At 42.3% G+C, this 26,239-nt stretch overlaps 1 protein-coding gene across 3 annotated transcripts in view; it reads left to right on the forward strand.

Moving 5' to 3' along the window:
* Positions 1-26,239, forward strand: part of LOC147333628 (ribonuclease inhibitor-like) — a 42,020-nt gene that overhangs the window by 7,063 nt on the left and 8,718 nt on the right. For all 3 annotated transcript variants that reach the window (XM_086286357.1, XM_086286355.1, XM_086286356.1), the window contains 8 exons: positions 4,467-4,640; positions 10,636-10,809; positions 15,960-16,136; positions 18,525-18,701; positions 19,459-19,635; positions 20,544-20,720; positions 21,504-21,680; positions 25,722-25,898. In XM_086286357.1, the coding sequence (XP_086142483.1) occupies positions 4,467-4,640; positions 10,636-10,809; positions 15,960-16,136; positions 18,525-18,701; positions 19,459-19,635; positions 20,544-20,720; positions 21,504-21,680; positions 25,722-25,898 (1,410 nt within the window). The remainder of the gene's footprint in view (positions 1-4,466; positions 4,641-10,635; positions 10,810-15,959; positions 16,137-18,524; positions 18,702-19,458; positions 19,636-20,543; positions 20,721-21,503; positions 21,681-25,721; positions 25,899-26,239) is intronic.

Below are 26,239 nucleotides of genomic sequence, written 5' to 3' on the forward strand. Positions count from 1 at the left end.
CTTTTTTTAAGGTGGGGAAAAAGCTAACCAAACCTACCCTGCGCCTTTACATAATTGGCTCTGTCACACATGGCAACAAGAACTACATTTGCAATAAATTTCAATGAGTCTTTCACATCAGCGTGAGGACTTTTGCCCCTATATGAAAAGTTAATTGCCCTGAACCGCAGTTTTGGAAAGCTTGAGTCAGTATTACTAGCAACACACAAACAAAAAACAACATGTAACAAATGATCAAAAAGAAATTAGGATGGGGCAAATTCTGTTTCACAGCACTTCTGATGTTTTAGTCGTGACTTGGTTTGAAACTAATCTTGAGTCCAGTGCCTCTTTTATTTGTTATGGCTGCCATAATTGTATCCAATTCAAAGGTAAAGCTTGGACTTCATATCTTATGATACACTCAATCTTAGTGCATTATTTCAGTTACAACCTCTTTTCTCAGTTTGTGTAAACAGACTAAGTTTCCGAGTTAAACTGTACCAGCGTCATCATCACTGCTACTGTTGTGATCAGAGTTTTTGTTTAAGATAAGATAAAACTCTATTAATCCCTCGGGTGGGTTCATCTGGGAAATTCGGTTTCCAAAAGCACAGCACCGACAGAAGTTACAGTTACAGAATATTATATACATACACACACACACACACACACACACACACACACACACACACACACACACACACACATACATATATATAAATACAGAGACAAATATAAATAAAATATACGAAGGGGATAAATAGAATAAATAGGAATAAAAATAAAAAATACAAGTGAATTGCACATTTCAAGTATGGAGTCTATTGCACTGTTGAAGAGGCACTACAGCTTAGTTGTTCCCTCCTTTGTCCTCCTGTCTCCCCTCCAGAGAGGAGTTAAACAGTCTGATGGCGTGTGGGACAAAGGAGTTTTTAAGTCTGTTGGTTCTTGTCTTGGGGAGAAGCAACCTGTCACTGAACAGACTCCTCTGGTTGTTAATGGCCGTGTGCAGAGGATGCCCAGCATTGTTCATAATGTCCAGCAGTTTCTTTAGTGTCCTTTTCTCTGCCACTGTCACCGGAGTGTCCAGCTTCATGCCGACCACAGAGCCAGCCTTCCTGATCAGTTTCTCCAGCCTGGATGAGTCCTTCTTTGCTGTGCTGCTCCCCCAGCACACCACAGCATAGAAAAGTACTCCAGCAACCACCGACTGGTAAAACATCCTCAGGAGCTTCCTGCAGATGTTAAAAGACCTCAGCCTCCTGAGGAAGTACAGTCGGCTTTGGGCTTTTTTATACAGGTGCTCTGTGTTGCATGACCAGTCCAGTTTATTGTCCACCCACAGCCCGAGGTACTTGTACTTGTTGACCACCTCCACCTCCTCTCCCTCTATCTGAACCGGCAGTGGACCTTCTCTGGACCTCCCGAAGTCCACAACCAGTTCCTTAGTCTTTGAGGTGTTGAGTTGCAGGTGGTTTGTGTGACTCCATGCGACAAAGTTCCTCACCAGACTTCTGTACTCCTCTTCCTGATCATCCCAGATACACCCCATGATGGCCGTGTCATCTGCAAACTTCTGAATGTGGCATAATTCAGAGTTGTAGCAGAAGTCAGAGGTGTACAGGGTGAAGAGAAGAGGGGACAGCACAGTTCCCTGTGGTGCTCCTGTGCTGCTGACCACAGTGTCAGACGTGATGTCCTTCAGCCTGACGTACTGTGAGGTAGTCGGTGAGGTAGTCGGGGGGTCCACCTCCATCCTGTTCAGTTTTTCCTGAAGCATACAGGGCCGGATGGTATTAAAGGCACTGGAAAAGTCAAGAAACAGGATCCTGACCGTGCCTTTTCCCCCATCCAGGTGTGAGTGGGCTCTATGCAGGAGGTACAGGATGGCATCCTCCACTCCGACATCCGCCTTGTATGCAAACTGTAGTGGGTCCTGGGCATGTTGTACCTGTGGTCGGAGGAGGTTGAGGAAGAGCCGCTCTAGAGTATTCATAACATGTGACGTCAGTGCCACCGGTCGGAAGTCATTCAGCTCATTGGGCCGGTTCTTTTTGGGGACCGGGACGATGCAGGATGTCTTCCATAGGGCGGGCACTCTCCCCAGTCGCAGACTGAGATTGAAGACTCGTTGTAGCGGCTCCCCAAGTTCAGCAGCACACGCCTTTAGCATCCTAGGACACACCTTGTCTGGGCCTGCTGCCTTTCTGGGGCGAAGCTTCCTCAGTTGTCTCCTGACCTGATCCACTGTGACACTGGGAGATGTTTGGGAGGAAGGGGGAGAAGAAGATGTCTTGCTGCTGAGAGAGGGATTGGAGGAGGGGGGTGTCATAGTGTCAGGAAGGGGTTTACAACTGGGGGACTTTTTATTCACACACTGCTCCAAAATACATTTGTACTGAAGGTCTGTTTTTAGTCACAGTTAAGCCCCTGTGTTAAATGTCCAGTAGGCTGCCTTTTTCTATTTTAACAACTGGGACAAAAGATGTCATAAACTGCAGCAGAGCAGTATAAGTCATGTTTTACTTGAAACAACACATTTTAACTGGGACTGTGTTTCATAAGATCACTGTTTGAAAGACTGTTCCACACTAAACAGATAAAGATTTATATTAAAACTAATTCCTCACTCGCCTTTGCAGACCTTCTCCCTCCACGTCTTCTCAAGCTCTTCTCTGAGCCCTTGCTACTTCTGCAGCTTCTCGTGCTCCTTCTTTCTGCCACAGCAAAGAAGATGGTACTCTCAACAACAGACTGATAAAACAAAGAGCAGTCTGCTGCATACATTGATGAATCTGAGCCTTCATAGAAAGTAAAGTGGGCTCAGACCTTTTTTGAAGGTATTGTCTCTGTTGGCAGACCACTCCAGCTTGTGATTCAGTTGAACTCCCAGGTATTTGTAGGATGTGACTATTTCAAAGTCAGTCCCACAAATGCGGACAGAGGAGGGTCGGGATCTGTTTCTGCTGAAGTCCACCACCAGCTCCTTTCTTTGGCCACATTCTGCTGCAGGTGTTTCTCCTCACACCACGAAGCGACCAATCAGTCTACTGTACTCCTCTTCTCGTCCCATTTCCATGGTTTCAATAATGGCCATGTCATCAGAGAATTTCTGGAGGAGACAAATTTCTGTGATGTACTTGAAGTTGGCCATATAGATGGTGAAGAGGAAAGTGCACAGCGCAGTTCTATGGAGTGATCCTATGTTGTTGTTCAGGCTCTCTGACCACAGCTCTGCAGTCTCAGAAACTGTGGTCATCCCGCCAGGCAGTCGCTGATCCACTGGACCAGTGGAACCTCCGCCTGCATGTCCTCCAACTTCTCCCTCAGCAGCCTGGGCTGGATCATATTAAAGGGGCTAAGTGTTAGTCACAACCGATTGTCTTCTTTTAACCATAAGAATGACTACTATTCTAAAAGCAAGCGCACAAAGAACCAATGAGAGTGAAGAACAGGATAAAGAGCTGCTGTGGCTCAGTCCCATATCTTTGATTAGAAAGGAACAACACAAGCAATATACTGCTGCTCAAGCAGATTCAAGCAGTGCACTCACATTAGAGCAGCTGATGAGAGAATCTGTGTATATGATAAAATGGCTCATCACTCGCTCCTGCACTGATGGATCTCCAGATGTTCATTTGGCTGAAGTCGGTGAAGAAACTGTGGTCTACGTATTTCACACGGTATAGCCTCAGACTGGAATGAGCTCCCCGAATCACTGCAGCACCTTCAGCTGGTACTCAGTCTGATGTCTCTGTTCCTCAGTCTTGGAGCCCCTACCGGTCTTTCTACACCACCATGGTCTTCTTGCTCACCTTTTCTTTGTCCTCATTGTTCATCGGGCGTGTTGTGTTGTTCCAATGATACAGCGCTGATGTTCCTGCCATAAATGCACAAGAAGTACAGTGTTGGTCTTTCTTTGGCTGGAAACCATCCCTTACTGATCCAGAACAGTTTGATCACTCCTAGTAGGACAGGAAACACACTGATAAAAGCCTCAAAGTGTCTTTGTAAACAGACATGATTCAAATAAGCCAGTATGAGTTTGGTTCCTGCAGTTTGTGCATCATAAACAGTGCTGAAGCAGAGGCAGTGTGTGCCTGCAGGTTAATGTACACTGCTGTTATAAGAGCTGTGGAAATTCAGGAAAAAAAGATGTAACAATACTGGTGACAGTCCCAGGACAGTCACAGAGTTACAGCGTCACTGATGAACATAAAGACAGAAAGGTTATCCAAAGATTTGCTGAACAGAAGATGATCATCAGTGACGCTGTCTTTAAAATACTCTTGTTAGAAAAGTAAAACTTTAATGGTTTTTCTCTTGTTGCGTTTGTTTGAAGCTGCTTCCTGTTGGCTTCAGCTGTTTGAAGTTACCGTTTTCTAAACTTCTACATTCTGAAACTTCTTCAGCTCTGAATAGCACTGAATGATTTCAAGCACACACTTTGTCTAATAAACCTACATCTTTTATTCTTTATACAGGTTGAGGATCTGTGGTTTGTCAGAGATGAACTGTGATTATCTGGCAGCAGTGCTGAAGTCCAACCTCTCCCATCTGAGAGAGCTGGACCTGAGCGTGAACAACCTGCAGGATTCAGAAGTGAAGCAGCTGTGTGGTTTTCTGGAGAGTCCAGGATGTGGACTTGAAATTCTGAGGTCAGTCTCTATGTTTTAGTTGTGCTGAGATGTATATGATGTGAAAGTTGTGCTGACACTAAACTGCAGACATCAGACTGATGTTATACTAGCAGGAGTATATACTGGAGGATTTTCATGGTAAAGTCTGTTTTCTTCCTCTCTGATTTAGTGCATTGACTGTAGCAGAACAATGTTCACATTTAAACAGTGATACTCAATGTATGGCCCGTGGCCCACACATGGCTTGCTGACCTTTCCTAATTCAGAGAGAGGGGACCCTGGTTAACTGTGTAGTGTTCTTATTCACAGGTCTAAGTATGAGACACAAAAATGAATAATCCACAGCCGACTCTCTTTAGCAGGTCAAAGTTCACAGCAGAAAGCATCTGTGAAATACTGTAATTCCTGGAGCAGGAATTATTGCACATTTACAAACTGACACTGCTGCACGGCATGATGGGTAATGCTACCCGGTCGGGTAGTCAGATGCTTTCTTGTAAGCTGGAGGCTGAGACATTTCCTAATGACATCACACTGCGTTTTGGTGAATATGAAGTTTACTTGTGAATGATTTCCAGCTTTGACTGCAACAGTGTGAAATCAGTGATCCAGCAACAGTTAAAAAAAACAAGCATTTATTTTCAAAGCTTTTTATTAGAAACACTTTTAAACTTCTATTTTTTAATATCCCAGGAAGCACAAGTAAGCCTGCAGTCTGAAAGTGCAGTGCTCTGTGACGAGAATAAGGCATTAATAACAATAATCAGCTCGTATTAGATAATAAGCTATTTTCCAGGAAGTACCTTCCTGTTGCAGATGAGCTGATCAGAGTCAGGTCAATCAGCTCTGAGCATGCTCAGTGTGAGTCACGGAGTCCGACACTATGATTCACAATGGCAACGGGTAAATAAATAGCAAAAGCTCTGTGTGAATCCAGAGGAGCAGGAATATGAAGACGTGTCAGTGCTGAGAGTGATATAAAAACAGGAGGAAGAAGAGTTTGAATCAGTGTGGGTCACTTGGTCATCATCATAGACTCAATAAAGTTTATACAAAATCCATCATTTATTATAATGTCTATGCTTATCATTGAGCAGCTTGAACTTTGATCAGATGAATCGATCAGTGTGATTGATTCCAATCAAACAATGACTTATCACTGATCAGTGTGTAACACAGTCAATGTTTGCAGTGCAGGAAACTTCCAATCTGATATCAACACACTATCCAAAGAGTCTCAGAGTTAAAAAGATGGAGGTCATAGATTTTATTCTGATCTTATGGTAAATCTGTGATGTCATTGCCGTCCCCATCCTGATGTATTGATGACTGATTGGCCGTAAAAGCTTTATGTTTAGCAAACCAATGTTTAACTGGGATTTCTGCTTTTGTAACAAGGTAAATTTGTGCAGATGTACACTCTCCACCGAGCTTTGACTTTATGAATGAGGAAATGACTCAGAGTGTCAGTCAGCTGTAGATCAGTGTACAAGCTTAACCATGAAAGAAAGAACAGCTAACAGATGTGTGCTCCTCAAATCTGCATGAATCATGATCATGTGTTTGAGTGAATCTGTGACTGAACTGTAATAATGTTAAAAAGTAAAAATGAGGAGGACATGAATGAAAACAAAGTGTGATGAATGAGAAGAAGGTGGTGACACTCAGCTGTCATACTGCTAATGTTTCTCAGGACCTGCTGTACATGTTGCATTAACAGTAAACAAACTGGAAATCTTTGTGGAGCTGAGCCCAAGGATTTCTGTTGATCACCAATAATCTGATGCAGTTTGATTACAACCATGTTTAAATATGTGTTGATGTAGCTTGCCATCACCGGTCTGTGAATGTATGTGTGAATGGGTGGATGACTGAATGTAGTGTAAAGCGCTATACAAATACAGGCCATTTACCATTTATACAGGGAGTGCAGAATTATTAGGCAAGTTGTATTTTTGAGGAATAATTTTATTATTGAACAGCAACCATGTTCTCAATGAACCCAAAAAACTCATTAATATCAAAGCTGAATGTTTTTGGAAGTTGTTTTTAGTTTGTTTTTAGTTTTAGCTATTTTAGGGGGATATCTGTGTGTGCAGGTGACTATTACTGTGCATAATTATTAGGCAACTTAACAAAAAACAAATATATACCCATTTCAATTATTTATTTTTACCAGTGAAACCAATATAACATCTCCACATTCACAAATATACATTTCTGACATTCAAAAACAAAACAAAAACAAATCAGCGACCAGTATAGCCACCTTTCTTTGCAAGGACACTCAAAAGCCTGCCATCCATGGATTCTGTCAGGGTTTTGATCTGTTCACCATCAACATTGCGTGCAGCAGCAACCACAGCCTCCCAGACACTGTCCCAGACACTGTTCTCCCTCCTTGTACAGTGGGGCAAAAAAGTATTTAGTCGGCCACCGATTGTGCAAGTTCCCCCACCTAAAATGATGACAGAGGTCAGTAATTTGCACCAGAGGTACACTTCAACTGTGAGAGACAGAATGTGAAAAAAAAATCCATGGATCCACATGGTAGGATTTGTAAAGAATTTATTCGTAAATCAGGGTGGAAAATAAGTATTTGGTCAATAACAAAAATACAACTCAATACTTTGTAACATAACCTTTGTTTTAATACTTATTTTCCACCCTAATTTACGAATAAATTCTTTACAAATCCTACCATGTGAATTCATGGATTTTTTTTTTCACATTCTGTCTCTCACAGTTGAAGTGTACCTCTGGTGCAAATTACTGACTTCTGTCATCATTTTAAGTGGGGGAACATGCACAATTGGTGGCTGACTAAATACTTTTTTGCCCCACTGTATGATACAAACCACTGCAGTGCAGTACCTGTAATACCTACAGCATGTTCTAATTGCTCTAATAGGATATTATGGTCGAACAGTATCGAACGCTGCACTGAGGTCTAGCAGGACAAGCACAGAGATGAGTCCACTGTCAGAGGCCATAAGACGATCATTTGTAACCTTCACTAAAGCTGTTTCTGTGCTGTGATGAGCTCTGAAACCTGACTGAAACTCTTCAAATAAGCCATTCCTCTGCAGATGATCTGTTAGCTGTTTGACAACTACTCTTTCAAGGATTTTTGATATGAAAGGAAGGTTGGAGATTGGCCTATAATTAGCTAAGACTGCTGGGTCTAGAGATGGCTTTTTGAGTAAAGGTTTAACTACAGCCAGCTTGAAGGCCTGTGGTACATAGCCGATTATTAGAGATAGGTTGATCATATTTAAGATTAAAGCATTAATTAAAGGCAGGACTTCTTTGAGCAGTTTTGTAGGAATGGGGTCTAAAAGACACATTGATGGTTTGGAGGAAGTAATTATTGAAGTTAACTCAGAAAGATCAATTGGAGAAAAAGAGTCTAACTTAACATCAATGGTACTAAAAGTAGCTTTAGATAATATTACATCCGTGGGATGATTATTGGTATTTTTTTCTCTAATGATAAAAATTTTAGTTGTGAAGAAGTTCATGAAGTCATTACTAGTTAACGTTAAAGGGATGGTTGGCTCAACAGAGCTCTGACTTTTTGTCAGCCTGGCTACAGTGCTGAAGAGAAACCTGGGGTGGTTCTTATTTTCTTCAATCAGTGACGAATAGTAAGATGTTCTGGCTTTGTGGAGGGCTTTCTTATAAAGCAGCAAACTATTTCTCCAGGCTAAATGATGATCCTCTAAATATGTGACACGCCATTTCCTCTCCAGCTTACGAGTCATCTGCTTTAGGGTACGTGTTTGAGAATTATACCACGGAGTCAGGTACTTCTGATTTGAGGCCTCTGCTACCACTTTCCACATAAATGAAGACAGAAAACTACACAGCAGTGGCGTTTGTAGGGTTACTGAAGTTGGACTACTTGGTATAAAATGTTGTGCTACGTGATTGCTAGCGACACAGCTATGTTAGCATAACATTAGCACAGTGAAGCTGGAGGATGAACTGCAACTTTTTTTTCCACTCGAGAAAAGTTAACGCGAGGGATTCTGGTGGTTAGGGACAAATGCAATCGTATAGCAGGATTCTATACACGGTGCAAACTTCAGTGAGGAGAACAACTGTGATTATTCATCCACAATACGAGGTTAGTTATTAATATACTGCAACAACATGGGAATAAAACAGCTGCCAGAGAATTCAACATTAATGAATCAATGTTACAGAAGTGGAGGAAGTGCAGTTTTTGGCTTTCCCCATATTTCAAAAGTGCTTCATCTCTTTGCTATGACTGTCGCCCGGGATAATTTGCAGATGATAATGGTTGTAGCCGCTGCGATGCTTTCGACCAAAACAGGCACAGCTTGATGACATCAACATGCGCTAACGCTATAGAGCAGTATATTCAAAATCTCTATCGTTGGCCAAATTTATATAGTTTCTATCGTATATCGTTTATATAGCCCACCCCTAGTGAGGAGGTAAAATTATTGACAAGATAATTGACCTCTGCTGGGGTAGCGTTCAGATAGCTGCTCTGCTCTAGGTACAGGTCATTGAAGATGATAACAGTGGGTGGATTATATTCTTAAACTTAGTTACAGCGCTTTCAGAAAGACATCTACTGGGATAAAGTCTACTCTCCACTGCTGTGTAATCAATTATTGTAAATATAAATGTTATCAGGAAATGATCAGACAGGAGAGGGTTTTCAGGAAACACTGTTAAATGTTCAGTTTCTATGCCATATGTTAAAACAAGATCTAGAGTGTGATGAAAGTGGTGGGTGGGTTCTTTTACATTTTGAGAGAAACCAATTGAGTCTAATAACAGATTAGATGCCATGTTGAGGCTGTCATTCTTAGCATCTGCATGGATGTTAAAATCACCCACAATAATTATTTTATCTGAGCTGAGAACTAAATCAGATAAAAAGTCTGAGAAATCAGACAGAAACTCTGTGTAAGGCCCAGGTGGATGATAGATGATAACAAGTAAGACTGGTTTCTGAGTTTCACAGCTGGGGTGGACAATGTTAATTATCAGGCTTTGAAATGAATTAAAAGTCTGTCTTGGTCTTTCATTAATTAATAGGCTGGTGTGAAAAATTGCTGCCACACTGCCCCCTCGGCCTGTGCTTCGAGATTTCTGGTAGTTAGAATGACTCGGGGGTGTTGATTCATTTAAACTAACATAATCATCGTCTTAATGCATTCTCAATCATCCAGGAAAATAAATCTCCAAAAGTTGATTCTGTTCATCTGGACGTAGCGTTTTCTGGGGGAATCGTTTCGTCACTCCTCCAAGTGACTTCTTCAGTCTGGAGTGGTTTCAAGTGACTGAAGAAGTCACTTGGATGAGTGACGAAACGATTCCCCAGAAAACGCTACGTCCAGATTAGCAGAATTAACTTTTGGAGTAACGTAATCATCCTGCTGCAACCAGGTTTCTGTAAGGCAGAGTAAATCAATTTGTTGATCAATTATTAGTGATTGGATCATATTCTGACTTTAGGCTATAATCATTAGAAAATGTTGCACTTCTACAAGTTCCAAACATCCCAGAGGAACCCTGGGACATGCTAAGCAATAATATGATGGAGTTTCTTTGTAACAACTTGGTTTTGTGATTTTAATCCAACAGGTTCCAAAATCCTTCTGGAAATTTCCTCACTGGTGTTGATGCTCTTGTACCATTTCTCTGTCATCCTCGCTCCTTCTTTGCACTCAGTCTTTTGTGCATCATAAACACTCACATGTGGAAAACCAAATTTTTATTGAACAGAAGATGATCAATAGCGACGCTGTCTTTAAAATACTTTTTCTAGAAATGCATAACTTTAATTTGAACATTTATTTCTGTTATTGTGGGTTTTTTAAGCTGCTTTCTGTTTGCTTTAGCTAATTGGAGATTCCATTTTTGAGACTTCTACACTCTGAACTTTCTTCAGCTCTGAATATATTATGAAACACTGAATGATTTCAAGCACACACTTTCTCTAATAAACTTGCATATTTCATTCTTTATAAAGTTTGTGGACCTGTGGTTTGTCAGAGATGAGCTGTGATTATCTGGCAGCAGCAATGAAGTCCAACCCCTCCCATCTGAGACAGCTGGATCTGAGCTACAACAACCTGCAGAATTCAGGAGTGAAACAGCTGTGTGGTTTTCTGGAGAGTCCAGGATGTGGACTTGAAATTCTGAGGTCAGTCACCATGTTTTAGTTGTGCTGAGATGAATATAATGACGAAGTTGTGCTGACACTAAACTGCAGACATAAGGCTGATATTATACAGATCCACACTGAGGATCTTCATAGTATAGTCTGTTTTCTTCTTCTCGGGTTTAATGTTTTAACTGTAATAATTTTCACCTTTGAAACAGTGATACTGAATGTATGGCTGGCGGCTCATACTTGGCCCTCCACAGGGTGCTGAGTGGCCTGCCGACCTTTCCTAATTCAAAGAGAGGGGACCCTGATTAATCCACAGCTGTCATTCCTAACCAATGGCGGTGCGGACACAAGCAGCAGCTGCTCTTTGTCCTGGCAAAAGAGTGTTCCTATCTTTGTTTTCCTGTTTTTCTTGTTCTTTTTTGTTTAAAATCAACAGAAGAAATTGCACAAACTTTTCATACGTGAAAGAGCTGTTAGGTCTAAAGTCACAGACCTCGCTGTCTCAAAGACCAATTCTTGTAAACAGAGCAAAACCACAGTGCTTTTATCTTTTACTTGTCACAAGGAAATCCCGGCCAGGATCTCTGAGAGAGTCATTCACTCCTCACCTAAGCTCACCCAACTCCAAACCTCAATCCCCTTACGGCTCCTTTTATTTGAGTGAAAACGGTTATACATTCAAGGCAAGCATATGTGAGCAACTTCAGCGTCTGTGTGTGTGTTTTTCCTGACACCATATATGGCATGACCTTTCACAAGATCTCCAGTCGCTCCATATAGGGCAACCTTTTAACAAATCAACATGTGCACTAAGCATGTAAAAAGAAGAGGTGAGCAGTCTTGCACCTTCGAAGAACAAAACCTTGTGGTTTCTAAATGTGCAATGGAAAACTATAGCAACGAGGCTGCTTGCATCTCATATATGTACAGAAGCTACGACCTAATAAGGAAAAAACATTTTATCAACAGAAATGCAAGCCATGGTCATGTGACTTTGCACAAATACCAATCTTAAAATAATCAACTCTAACAAGAGCTACGAGTTACAGTAAGGAACATGGGGTGACCGTGGCTCACGGGGTTGGGAAGCGTATCTGTAACCGGAAGGTCGCCGGTTCGATCCCCGGGCTCTCTGTCCTGGTCGTTGTGTCCTTGGCAGTTTACCCTACTGCCTACTGGGCCAATGGCGCGATATGGCAGCCTCGTTTCTGTCAGTCTGCCCCAGGGCAGCTGTGGCTACAACTGTAGCTTGCCTCCACCAGTGTGTGAATGCGAGCGTGAATGAATAGTGGCATTGTAAAGCGCTTTGGGTGCCTTTAAAAGCGCTATATAAATCCAATCCATTATTATTATTAAAATAATCAACTCTAACAAGAGCTACAAGTTACAGTAAAGAACTAAAGACTGCTTTGGAGGCACCATCAGTGACTAGGGATGGGTACCGGTATCCGGTGCCATCATGGCACCGGTATCCGGTGCCATCATGGCACCGGTTCTGACATAAACGGTAGTAACCAGACCGAAAAGCAGCGCACATTTCGGTGCTTTATTTCGGTGCTTTCTTTCCTGTGATGTCATATACTTTGGATTCCAGCCAATCATTTTACCTTTGCAAGCGTAGTAGGCGGGCCCAGGTATGTACATTCTTTTAGAGCAGAGCTACAGATTAAGAACGCTCAAGGCGAAGCGGTCAAAAGTCTGGCTGTACTTCACAGCAAAAGATCCAAACTCAGCAGCCTGCAACAAGTGCTTTAAGGTGATACTGTGCAAAGGAGGTAACACCTCGAATCTGATGAAACACCTGGTGACGCATATCGGTTTTTTTTAAAGCCAAGAAATGCACCGTATTTGATAGCTTGCTGCGAGACCTCACACCGGCACATCTACTGCAGGTGTGGTGCCTGTTATCGGTCCCAGAGTTAGCAACATCCCCCAAAAACCCAAAGAGTAGAGTCCTGGCCCCTAGCCCTGCCAGTGTAGCAGAAATGATGACAGATGATGATGGCAGCAACAGCTGTTCTTCTCTGCGTGAGTAGCTTAATGTTGTTCGTGTGTAATTTATGCTGAGTAGGCTAACCACGTTATTACATTAATGCATGTAAGGTGAACTAGCAAACACTGTCGTAGTTACATGCAGCTGTCTTCTTGTTTGATGGCAGATACTCCCTTCACCCTGGCCAAAAAAGCTAAAATGACCAAAGAAAAAGTGGGAAACAGCTAAATATGAGAGGTTTTTGGATAAAGTTTCTGTTTTTTTCATTGATTAAGCACTGCTTCCAGCCAAGAGTGATACCATATATGCCCCATAGCTGCAGAAAAGGCTAACATTGTTTTCTTTTTACAAAAAAACAGCTAAACATGAGAGGTTTTTGGACAAAGTTTGTGTTCTCCATTCTTTAAGCACCAGTTCGAGCACCGTTTAAGTACCGGCACCATTTCAGAAGTACCGGTTTGGTACTGGTATTGGATAAAACCTAAACGATACCCATCCCTATCAGTGACCCCCTCTACTAGATCTCGTCCACAGTAGAAACGTCTCAGTTGGTACAAGAGGAAACAGAAGAGGGGTAATGACGAATGCATGTGGAGTCAGCTAGCAGCTAATTCACAGAAACCTGCTATTCACACCATCGTACTGTCCTCCGAGCGCTCCCTGGACAACAAGCTGGATCATGTAGACTAACAGTGGCTTGCAAAATTATTCGGCCCCCTTGACCAGCTAATATGCTTTAGAGCAAACAGATCTCTCGCCAAAAGAGGTAAGACTAGCAGAGGAGGACTCTGTGTTTACATCCACAATCCTTGGTGTAGTGATGCTGTTGTGGCCTGAAAACACTGTTCACCTCTGCTGGAGCTTATGATCATCAAGTACAGACCATTTTACCTCCAGAGGGAATTTTCAGCCATGCTGTTTGTTGCTGTCTACATCCCTCCCTGCTCCAATATCAACAACAGAAGTGAGGCACTAAATGAATTGTATCAGCATGTCAGTGAGCAGCAGACAGCCCACACGGATGCTTTTCTCATCCTAGCGGGTGTTTTCAATCATGCAGACCCAAAGACTGTGTTTCCCAAACTGCATGAACACATTAAGTTTCCTACATGAGGAAACAACATGTTTTCACCACCCAGAGAGGAGATTACAAAGCACCCTGCCCCCAACCTTGTTGCCTCTGATCACATCACTGTTATGCTAATACCAGGCCCATGGTCAAAGTCACCACACCAGTTTGTAAGCAGGTACGTGTATGCCCAGAATGGTCCTCAGAGGCACTGCAAGAGTGTTTTTGGCCACAGATGGGCAGATCTTTAAACAGGCCATCGCACATGACAACAACTTAGACCTTAGAAATATACAGAAACTGTCATTGCCTACATTTCAAAATGCACGGATGGTGTCTCAGAGAACAGGGCTATCACTGTCAGGGCCAATCAGAAACCATGGCTCACAGGTGAGGTCTACAGGCTTCTGAGGGTGAGAAATGTGGCCTTCAGAGCCAGGGATGAGGTGACTACAAGCCTGCACCGCAGACCGCCGTCAGTTCCACCTCTTTACCAAATGAGCTGAAGTAATTCTTTGCTCGCTTTGAGGCACAGAATTACACCCCCACACAGAAGACTTCCACACACCCCCAATGAACAGGTGGTGACACTATCCTCAGATAGTGCGTAGGTAGGATCACACATGAAGCTTCAGGTGCTATCAACATCCCTGTATGAGCGCTGAGGGACTGATCTGTGAAACTCAGATGTATTCACTGACATATTTAATGCATCACTGAGCCAGGCTGTCGTTCCCACATGTCTCAAAGCCTCCACCATCATTCCCGTACCAAAGAAGTCGTCTCCCTCCTGCTTCAACGACTACTGGTTGCACTCACCTCAATCATTATGAAGTGCTTTGAATGGGTAGTCATGCATCAAATCAAGACATCTCTTCCCCCCAACCTTGATCCATTTCAGTTCCCATACCAGTCAAACCGCTTGTCTGATGATGCAATTTCAACTGCCCTTCACTCAGCCCTCACACATATGGACACTAGAGACTTATACTTTAGAATGCTGTTCATAGACTTCATTTCAGCATTTAACACAATCATTCCCCAGCAACTCATTCACAAACTGGATCTGCTGGGGATCAGTGTAATTGGTGGCTAGATTTCCTGACAGGAGGACAGCAGACAGTATGGGTCGGCAGCAACATCTCCAGCATAAGAACACAGAATACAGGGGCTCCCCAAGGATACCTATTGATTCCTCTTCTCTTCCCTCTGCTGACCCATGACTGCACACCATGACACAGTTCCAACCTCTTCATCAAGTTTGTAGATGACACAACTGTGGTAGGTCACAGCGACAACGATGAGACCGACTACAGGAGTGAAGTTAACCATCTGGCTGAGTTTTGCAGCAACAACAACCTGTCCCTGAATGTGGAGAAGACTAAGGAAATCATCATAAACTTTGAAACATCAGGGTTATCCTGCTGATCAAAGTCCAACACTGAGTTTGTAAAAACATGTTTGTGAGTCATGTTGTTCGGTTTATGAGGAAAATGATTCGATAACTGCTTATACACAACATTTCATCATCTTTCCTCATAACCCTCTTTTGTCTGACCATTTGAATCACATTTGAATTTCCAATAAAAGACTCCACAGAGTTTGGTGAAAATAATGACAGTAGATGTTTGTGTGAAAGTGCTGGAAGCAAATTGGTGTGTGATGTTCTTTCAGTGTGCGCTTTGTAGACGCCCCCCTGAGCACTGGTCTCACAGCCAGCTGCACATAGAGACCAGGGTTGAAGATGACTTGTTGAAATGAAAATGAGCTCGTAGTTTGTCCGCTTTAATAATGTGACTGGAAATAAAGTGTTTTTGAACTTGTAATATGTCCGTTTCTTTTCAACTTCGCCTTTAAAAGTGAAGCCTGTGGTTACTTGAATGAGAAACATGACTTTTTCAAGTTTTTTTTTAATGTTTTTATGATAAATATACAATTTCAATTTGAAAAATTTAGTTTTTTCTTTTGTTGTGTTTATTTGAAGCTGCTTCCTGTTGACTTCTGCTGTTTGGAGTTTCCATTTTCTAAACTTCTACATTCTGAACAGATTATGAAACACTGAATGATTTCAAGCACGCACTTTGTCTAATAAACCTCCATCTTTCATTCTTTATACAGATTTGAGGACTGTGGTTTGTCAGAGATGAGCTGTGATTATCTGGCAGCAGCGCTTAAGTCCAACCCCTCCCATCTGAGAGTGCTGGACCTGAGTGACAACGACCAGCTGCAGGATTCAGGAGTGAAGCAGCTGTGTGGTTTTCTGGAGAGTCCAGGATGTGTACTTGAAACTCTGAAGTCAGTAACCATGTTTTAGTTGTGCTGAGATGAATATGATGTGAAAGTTGTGCTGACACTAAACTGCAGACATAAGGCTGATATTATACTGATCCACTCTAAGGATGTTCATGGTGAAGTTTGTTTTCTTCTCTGGTTTAGTCTATTGACTGTAGCAGAACAATCTTCACATTTCAAAAAGTGATATTCAACGTATGGCCCGTGGCCCACACGTGGCCCTCACAGGTCAAAGGTCACGGCTCATGGCAATCTGTGAAACAGAAACAGTGTGGAGTTGGTACCTGTTGATTCCTGAGCTTTGATAGTCAAAGGAGCTTGCAAAGAAAAGCGTCTGGACTTCTTTAAGTTACTTGAAGACGTTTCACCTCTCATCCGAGAAGCTTCTTCAGTTCTAAGGTCAAATGGTGGAGAGTCCCAGATATAAACCTAGTGGGAGTGACCCCCCCACAGAGGGACAAAAGGACCCCCTGATGAGCCTCTAATCGCCTGAGCCAAGCTGTCGCAGTCATGCAGTCAGTAGACTACTCTGCTTGTGCTGTTGTTGGTAAAGATGAAGTGAAAGCGAGCATTAAAACAATGAAAAGTGTCCACTGCAGCCTCTGAGTTTCTCATGCTCTTCTTCTTTTATCCTCCATGTTTGTGCTGAATGCTGCTGTCACTCTCTTCCCTGTTCCCGCCCACTTTCCAACCAATCAGCATTGGCGCATGCACAGCATCGTCCACACTGAGCTTTGTTGTGACTGCTTGCACTCGTATGCAGAACATTCCCAGTACAATAACCAGCTGTGCATGAAGCTAACACCACCACGAGCAGCTGCTCAGTGGAATTGGAGGAGAAATGTCTCCAGCTTCTCACAGGCACTATACAGAATGTGGATCTCCACAAAGACTGTGGAGAGCTCATCCCACACTCTAAATCCACACTTGTCTGCACAAAACTTCTCACATGTTCCACTCACAAGTGTTTTCTAAGTGAAGATCCCAGGTTCAGGTCCAGCTTGTTTATCAGAAGCTGCAGTAGATTAGTGATCCATCCTCACAAAGCAACAAAGACGCCAGATATGGAAACACAGCATCATACAACACAACGAAGAGATCCAAAGCATTTTCTCTGCATTTCTGTGGCTGATGCTGCTAGATCAAAGTTATTTGAAACCTTGTTGTTCTGAACTTTGGGACCAGAAGAGGAAACTGAAACTCCTTACAGAGAGTTCAATGGAAGCAGCCAAGTGCTATAAGTGTCTGCTGTACAGTGATGCTGGTTCAGCTGTGGCTCAGCACAGTTTCATAGTGTGACTCAATAAAAGCAGCAGGACAAAAAAGCATGATGCTTTCATCAGCGTGGCATTAAGAACGTTTCTTGTGACATGAAAGATACTGTAGCTATTTCACTCAGAGGTTTACAGTTTCAGCTTCACACTTCGGCTCTTTTGAGTAGCTTTAGTGTAGAGCCTCCACCAAAGTCCCACTGTCGGCCTCCTAAGCTGGTAATTTTTTCGGTTTTGGACCTGGATGTTTCTTGTTCAGTTTTTTTGATTTCACAGAATGAAACTTGACATTTTTTTCATGTTATATGATAAATGTATGACTTTAATGTGAAAAATTCAGTTTTTTCTCTTGTTGTGTTTGTTTGAAGATGCTTCCTGTTGACCTCAGCTGTTTGGAGTTTCCATTTTCTAAACTTCTACATTCTGAACCTTCTTCAGCTCTGAACAGATTATGAAACTCTGAATGATTTCAAGCTCACACTTTGTCTAATAAATACAATTACAATTTTACTTATATAGCACATTTAAAAAACCACAGGTATGCCAAAGTGCTTCACAGAACGAGTTAAGAGCAATAATAAATACAAAACACAAAATACAAATAAAATATACTAACAGGCGGGTGACATAACTAACCAATAATACACCAGGCATAGTAGGCACAACACGAAAGGCTGAAAGTTGAAACATTATAAATATTAATAAAGCGAAAAAGATAACTTACTTAACTTACTAAAAATGCGGGCTCTAGGAGGCGGAGAAAGCAAGGCTAAACAAATACGTTTTTAATCGAGATTTAAAAGCTTGAATTGAATCAAATCCCCGAATAGCTAGAGGGAGGTTATTCCAGAGGTAGGGTGCGACAGTGGCGAATGCGCGGTCACCTCTGGTCTTGAGCCGAGATCTAGGTCGCACCAGGAGCATTTGGCTTGCTGATCTAAGCGCTCTCCCATGGGTATAAAAGCTGAGGAGATCTGCAAGATAGCTGGGCGCGGTGTTATTTATGATTTTAAAAGTGAGCAATAAGATTTTAAAATCAATATGAAATTTAATAGGGAGCCAGTGCATAATAATAATAATAATAATAATAATAAACTTCCATTTTTCATTCTTTATACAGATTGGACAGCTGTGGTTTGTCAGAGATGAGCTGTGATTATCTGGCAGCAGCGCTCAAGTCCAACCCCTCCCATCTAAGAGAGCTCGACCTGAGTGACAACGACAAGCTGCAGGATTCAGGAGTGAATCAGCTTTGTGGTTTTCTGGAGAGACCAGCATGTGGACTTGAAACTCTGAGGTCAGTCACCATGTTTTAGTTGTGCTGAGATGAATATGATGTAAAAATTGTGCTGACACTAAATATAGACATAAGGCTGATATTATACTGATCCACACTGAGGATCTTCATGGTAAAGTCTGTTGTAGAAGAATGTTCACATTTCAAACAGTGATACTCAACCTATGGTCTGCGCACACATGCAGACATGACAGATCACGTCTTAGTTACCTGGCTCTGCCGAATAGAGTCAACAGTGACATTAAGGTGATAGGTGATGATGATAGCCTTTATTTGTCAGTTGCAGTTGCCCACAACCGAGATGACAGACCTTTCCAACTGTACATGCAATACACAAACATCACATTGGGGAGACATCTTCTCCAAGATGTTATCAATATTGCAGAGCCATAAAGACATGCTACGCTTAACCCTTTAAGACCTACCATAGAACCAAGTCCCCCTAAGCTTATCTTCATATTTTTATATGCTGCAGTGCCATTTTTGGGAGCATTTCAAGTTGCTATACATGAATTCAACTGTTATAGCCCAAATTTTAATGCATTATGTATGTATTAAGTCCATAGTAACGACATTAATTGCAAAAAAGTTCAATAAATTAAAAAAAATATATTTGAAAATCAATTTTTTTTTTAAAACATATATTGCTAGTTAAATTTAATTTAAGACAAAACTGTAAATACAAAAAAGTTGCACAAGTTATTAGAAAAAGCACACACTTTGGGTAATAAACTTACATTTTTCATTCTTTATACAGATTGAGGACCTGTGGTTTGTCAGAGATCAGCTGCGATTATCTGGCAGCAGCGCTCAAGTCCAACCCCTCCCATCTGAGAGAGCTGGACCTGTGTGACAATGACAAGCTGCAGGATTCAGGAGTGAAGCAACTGTGTGGTTTTCTGGAGAGTCCTGGATGTGGACTTGAAACTCTGAGGTCAGTCAGCATGTTTTAGTTGTGCTGAGATGAATATAATGTGAAAGTTGTGCTGACAATAGACTGCAACCAAGTTCATAACAACTGAAGCGTGGCTCCATTCCTATACATATTCCATATCTTATAGTGAGGATTTTCCAGAAGAGCAAACATTGAACATGCCTCCAAACATGTAATGAGTCAGACTGAAATCATTTCTACAGAGAACAGTGTGAGTTCTCAGCAGGTCACGTCAATAAGAAGGACAAACAGTGCAGCAGGAATGACTAAACCCACTAACAGTCTGATATCCCCTGTTCCTGTTGGTCTACAGCATCATTATTAATATTGCTCCACCACCATGACTGCAGCTGACCAATGAGCTTCTGTGATTTCAAGTGATGCTCTGTGACTCAGACTGGAGAAATGCTAAACGATTTCTACAAAGTGTGCGTGCTCAGTATGAGATGAGTTTGGTAGCTCTGTGTGTGCACAGATGAACTCCACAGGACATCTCCTGAATGAAGAAACTGTGCTAGTTTGTCCAACAGCAGGAAATATTCAGAGAATATCTGTGAAGCAGAAGCTAAACATAATAATAGGAATACTTCAGCTTTTGGTGTAGCTTTAGTGTAGAGCCTTCACCACAGTCCCACTGACGGCCTCCTGAATTGGTAATATTTTTGGACTCTGATATTTCTTTTTCCATTTCACACAGTGGAAATGTACAACTTTAGTGTGAAATTTTTTTCTCTTTTGTTGTGTTTGTTTGAAGCCTCTTCCTGTTCACCTCTGCTATTTGGAGTTTCCATTTTCTAAACTTCTATATTGTAAACCTTCTTCAGCTCTGAACAGATTATGGAAATGAAATGAATCATTTCAAGCACACACTTTGTCTAATAAACCTCCATCTTTCATTCTTTATACAGATTGAGGACCTGTGGTTTGTCAGAGAAGAGCCTTCAATATCTGGCAGCAGCGCTGAAGTCCAACCCCTCCCATCTAAGAGAGCTGGACCTGAGTGACAACAACAAGGTGCAGGATTCAGGAGTGAAGCAGCTGTGTGGTTTTCTGGAGAGACCAGCATGTGGACTTGAAACTCTGAAGTCAGTAACCATGTTTTAGTTGTGCTGAGATGAATATGATGTGAAAGTTGTGCTGACACTAAACTGCAGACATCAGGCTGATATAATACTGATCCACTCTAAGGATGTTCATGGGGAAGTTTGTTTTCTTCTCTGGTTTAGTCTATTGACTGTAGCAGAACAATCTTCACATTTCAAACAGTGATACTCAACGTATGGCCCGCGGCCCTCCACAGGGTGCCAACCGGCCTGCTGACCTTTCCTAATTCAGAGAGAGGGACCCTCATAAATTGTGTAACGTTCTTCTTCAAAGTTCTAAGTGTCAGACACAACAATGAATACTCAACAGCTGACTCTCTTTAGCAGGTCACGGCACTCAGCAATCTGTGAAACAGTGTCCAACAGTGCGGAAACATTTCAGAGAATATCTGTGAAGCAGAAGATAAACATAATAAGAAAAGCAAACTAATGATAAAACTCCTGCTCTGAGCCAACATTTAAACATCACTATCAGACAGTGAAGGCTTCGGAAGACTGCTCACCTCTCAGACTTGATTTCACAGGATAAAACTTGACAATTTTTCATGTTTTTATGATCATTGTATGACCTTAATGTGAAAAATTCAGAGTTGTTCCTTTTCTTGTGTTTGAAGCTGCTTCCTGTTGGCTTCAGCTGTTTGGAGTTTCCATTTTCCTGACTTCTACATTCTGAACCTTCTTTGGCTCTCAACAGATTATGAAACACTGAATGATTTCAAGCACACACTTTGTCTAATAAACCTCCATCTTTCATTCTTTATACAGATTGAGGACCTGTGGTTTATCAGAGATGAGCTGTGATTATCTGGCAGCAGCGCTCAAGTCCAACCCCTCCCATCTAAGAGAGCTCGACCTGAGTGACAACGACAAGCTGCAGGATTCAGGAGTGAATCATCTGTGTGGTTTTCTGGAGAGTCCAGGATGTGGACTTGAAACTCTGAGGTCAGTCAGCATGTTTTAGTTGTGCTGAGATGAATATGATGTGAAAGTTGTGCTGACAGTAAATTACAGACATAAGGCTGATATTATACTGGCAAAAGTATATACTGGAGGATCTTCATGGTAAAGGCTGTTTTCTTCTTCTCTGGTTTAGTCCATTGACTGTAGCAGAACAATGTTCATACAGGGAGTGCAGAATTATTAGGCAAATGAGTATTTTGTCCACATCATCCTCTTCATGCATGTTGTCTTACTCCAAGCTGTATTGGCTCGAAAGCCTACTACCAATTAAGCATATTAGGTGATGTGCATCTCTGTAATGAGAAGGGGTGTGGTCTAATGACATCAACACCCTATATCAGGTGTGCATAATTATTAGGCAACGTCCTTTCCTTTGGCAAAATGGGTCAAAAGAAGGACTTGACAGGCTCAGAAAAGTCAAAAATAGTGAGATATCTTCCAGAGGGATGCAGCCGTCTCAAAATTGCAAAGCTTCTGAAGCGTGATCATCGAACAATCAAGCGTTTCATTCAAAATAGTCAACAGGGTCGCAAGAAGCGTGTGGAAAAACCAAGGCGCAAAATAACTGCCGATGAACTGAGAAAAGTCAAGCGTGCAGCTGCCAAGATGCCACTTGCCACCAGTTTGGCCATATTTCAGAACTGCAACATCACTGGAGTGCCCAAGAGCACAAGGTGTGCAATACTCAGAGACATGGCCAAGGTAAGAAAGGCTGAAAGACGACCACCACTGAACAAGACACACAAGCTGAAACGTCAAGACTGGGCCAAGAAATATCTCAAGACTGGTTTTTCTAAGGTTTTATGGACTGATGAAATGAGAGTGAGTCTTGATGGGCCAGATGGATGGGCCCGTGGCTGGATTGGTAAAGGGCAGAGAGCTCCAGTCCGACTCAGACGCCAGCAAGGTGGAGGTGGAGTACTGGTTTGGGCTGGTATCATCAAAGATGAGCTTGTGGGGGCTTTTCGGGTTGAGGATGGAGTCAAGCTCAACTCCCAGTCCTACTGCCAGTTTCTGGAAGACACCTTCTTCAAGCAGTGGTACAGGAAGAAGTCTGCATCCTTCAAGAAAAACATGATTTTCATGCAGGACAATGCTCCATCACACGCGTCCAAGTACTCCACAGCGTGGCTGGCAAGAAAGGGTATAAAAGAAGAAAAACTAATGACATGGCCACCTTGTTCACCTGATCTGAACCCCATTGAGAACCTGTGGTCCATCATCAAATGTGAGATTTACAGTGGGGCAAAGAAGTATTTAGTCAGCCACCGATTGTGCAAGTTCCCCCACTTAAAATGATGACAGAGGTCAGTAATTTGCACCAGAGGTACACTTCAACTGTGAGAGACAGAATGTGAAAAAAAAATCCATGAATTCACATGGTAGGATTTGTAAAGAATTTATTCGTAAATTAGGGTGGAAAATAAGTATTTGGTCACCTCAAACAAGGAAAATCTCTGGCTCTCACAGACCTGTAATGTCTTCTGTAAGACGCTTTTCTGTCCTCCACTCGTACCTGTATGAATGGCACCTGTTTGAACTCATCATCTGTATAAAAGACACCTGTCCACAGCCTCAAACAGTCAGACTCCAAACTCCGCCATGGCCAAGACCAAAGAGCTTTGGAAGGACACCAGGAAAAGTATTGTAGACCTGCACCAGACTGGGAAGAGTGAATCTACATTAGGCAAGCAGCTTGGTGTGAAAAAATCAACTGTGGGAGCAATCATCAGAAAATGGAAGACATACAAGACCAATGATAATCTCCCACCATCTGGGGCTCCACGCAAGATCTCATCCCGTGGGGTCAAAATGATCATGAGAACGGTGAGCAAAGATCCCAGAACCACACGGGGGGACCTGGTGAATGACCTGCAGAGAGCTGGGACCAAAGTAACAAAGGTCACCATCAGTAACACACTACAACGGCAGGGAATCAAATCCCGCAGTGCCAGACGTGTTCCGCTGCTGAAGCCAGTGCATGTCCAGGCCCGTCTGAAGTTTGCCAGAGAGCACATGGATGATACAGCAGAGGATTGGGAGAATGTCATGTGGTCAGATGAAACCAAAGCAGAACTTTTTGGCATAAACTCAACTCGTCGTGTTTGGAGGACGAAGAATACTGAGTTGCATCCCAAGAACACCATACCTACTGTGAAGCATGGGGGTGGAAACATCAAGCTATGGGGCTGTTTTTCTGCCAAGGGGACAGGACGACTGATCCGTGTTAAGGACAGAATGAATGGGGCCATGTATCGTGAGATTTTGAGCCAAAACCTCCTTCCATCAGTGAGGACTTTGAAGATGAAACGAGGCTGGGTCTTCCAACATGACAATGATCCAAAACACACCGCCCGGGCAACAAAGGAGTGGCTCCGTAAGAAGCATTTGAAAGTCCTGGAGTGGCCTAGCCAGTCTCCAGACCTCAACCCCATAGAAAATCTGTGGCGGGAGTTGGAAGTCCGTGTTGCTCGGCGACAGCCCCAAAACATCACTGCTCTCGAGAAGATCTGCATGGAGGAATGGGCCAAAATACCAGCTACTGTGTGTGCAAACCTGGTAAAGACCTATAGTAAACGTTTGACCTCTGTTATTGCCAACAAAGGTTATGTTACAAAGTATTGAGTTGTATTTTTGTTATTGACCAAATACTTATTTTCCACCCTGATTTACCAATAAATTCTTTACAAATCCTACCATGTGGATTCATGGATTTTCTTTTTCACATTCTGTCTCTCACAGTTGAAGTGTACCTCTGGTGCAAATTACTGACCTCTGTCATCATTTTAGGTGGGGGAACTTGCACAATCGGTGGCTGACTAAATACTTTTTTGCCCCACTGTACAAGGAGGGAGAACAGTGTCTGGGACAGTGTCTGGGAGGCTGTGGTTGCTGCTGCACGCAATGTTGATGGTGAACAGATCAAAACCCTGACAGAATCCATGGATGGCAGGCTTTTGAGTGTCCTTGCAAAGAAAGGTGGCTATATTGGTCGCTGATTTTTTTTTGTTTTGTTTTTGAATGTCAGAAATGTATATTTGTGAATGTGGAGATGTTATATTGGTTTCACTGGTAAAAATAAATAATTGAAATGGGTATATATTTGTTTTTTGTTAAGTTGCCTAATCATTATGCACAGTAATAGTCACCTGCACACACAGATATCCCCCTAAAATAGCTAAAACTAAAAACAAACTAAAAACTACTTCCAAAAACATTCAGCTTTGATATTAATGAGTTTTTTGGGTTCATTGAGAACATGGTTGTTGTTCAATAATAAAATTCCTCAAAAATACAACTTGCCTAATAATTCTACACTCACTGTATTTCAAATAATGATATTCAATGAATGGCCCGCGCCTCATTCACGGCCTGCTTACCTTTCCTAATTCAAAGAGAGGAGAGCCTGACTAACTGTGTAGTTTTCTTGTTCACAGGTCTAAGTATCAGAAACAACTATGAATAATCCACAGCTGACTCACTTTAGCAGGTCAAGTGAGCTCAGGCACCTCCGCCTGCACAGTCACAGTGTAACAGGTGTAGAGTAATAAATAAAGACTTTAACAGCAGGCAGGATTTCATAAGCTTATGTACAAACATGTAGGATGATGGTGGCAGGTATGGAAACGGGTCCATAAAGATTGAAGCGTGTCTTTATTCTTTTGCATATTCCATATCTTATAGTGAGATTTTCCAGAAGAGCAAACATTGAACATGCCTCCAAACATGTAATGAGTCAGACTGAAATCATTTCTACAGAGAACAGTGTGAGTTCTCAGCAGGTCACGTCAATAAGAAGGACAAACAGTGCAGCAGGAATGACTAAACCCACTTAACAGTCTGATATCCCCTGTTCCTGTTGGTCTACAGCATAATACTGCTCCGCCACTATCACTGCAGCTGACCAATCACTTTCTGTGATTTCAAGTGATGCTCTGTCACTCAGACTGGAGAAGCAGAAGCTAAACAGAAGAAGAGCACACACTTTATCTAATAAACCTCCATCTTTCATTCTTTATACAGGTTGTGGAGCTGTGGTTTGTCAGACACGAGCTGTGCTTATCTGGCAGCAGCGCTCAAGTCCAACCCCACACATCTAAGAGAGCTGGACCTGAGTGAGAACAACAAGATGGAGGATTCAGGAGTGAAGCAGCTGTGTGGTTTTCTAGAGAGTCCAGGATGTGGACTTGAAACTCTGGGGTCAGTCACCATGTTTTATTTGTGCTGAGATGAACATTTAATTAAAATTTTATTTATATAGCGCCAAATCACAACAGCAGTCGCCTCAAGGCACTTTATATTGTACAGCATATCCTATTATAATAGATACAGAGAAAAACCCAACAATCATATGACCCCCTATGAGCAAGTACTTTGGTGACAGTGGGAAGGAAAAACTCCGGCAGAACCAGGCTCAGGGAGGGGCGGCCACCTGCTGCAACCGATTGGGTGAGAGAAGGAAGACAGGATAAAGATAAAGACATATTGTGGAAGAGAGACAGAAATGAATAACAGATATGATTCAATGCAGAGAGGTCTAT

This window comes from Aulonocara sp. 'chitande type north' Nkhata Bay, linkage group LG3 (assembly GCF_057382095.1).
Source record: "Aulonocara sp. 'chitande type north' Nkhata Bay isolate Kocher_YH1m ecotype deep benthic linkage group LG3, A_spYH_male_GT1.1, whole genome shotgun sequence".
NCBI lineage: Eukaryota > Metazoa > Chordata > Actinopteri > Cichliformes > Cichlidae > Aulonocara > Aulonocara sp. 'chitande type north' Nkhata Bay.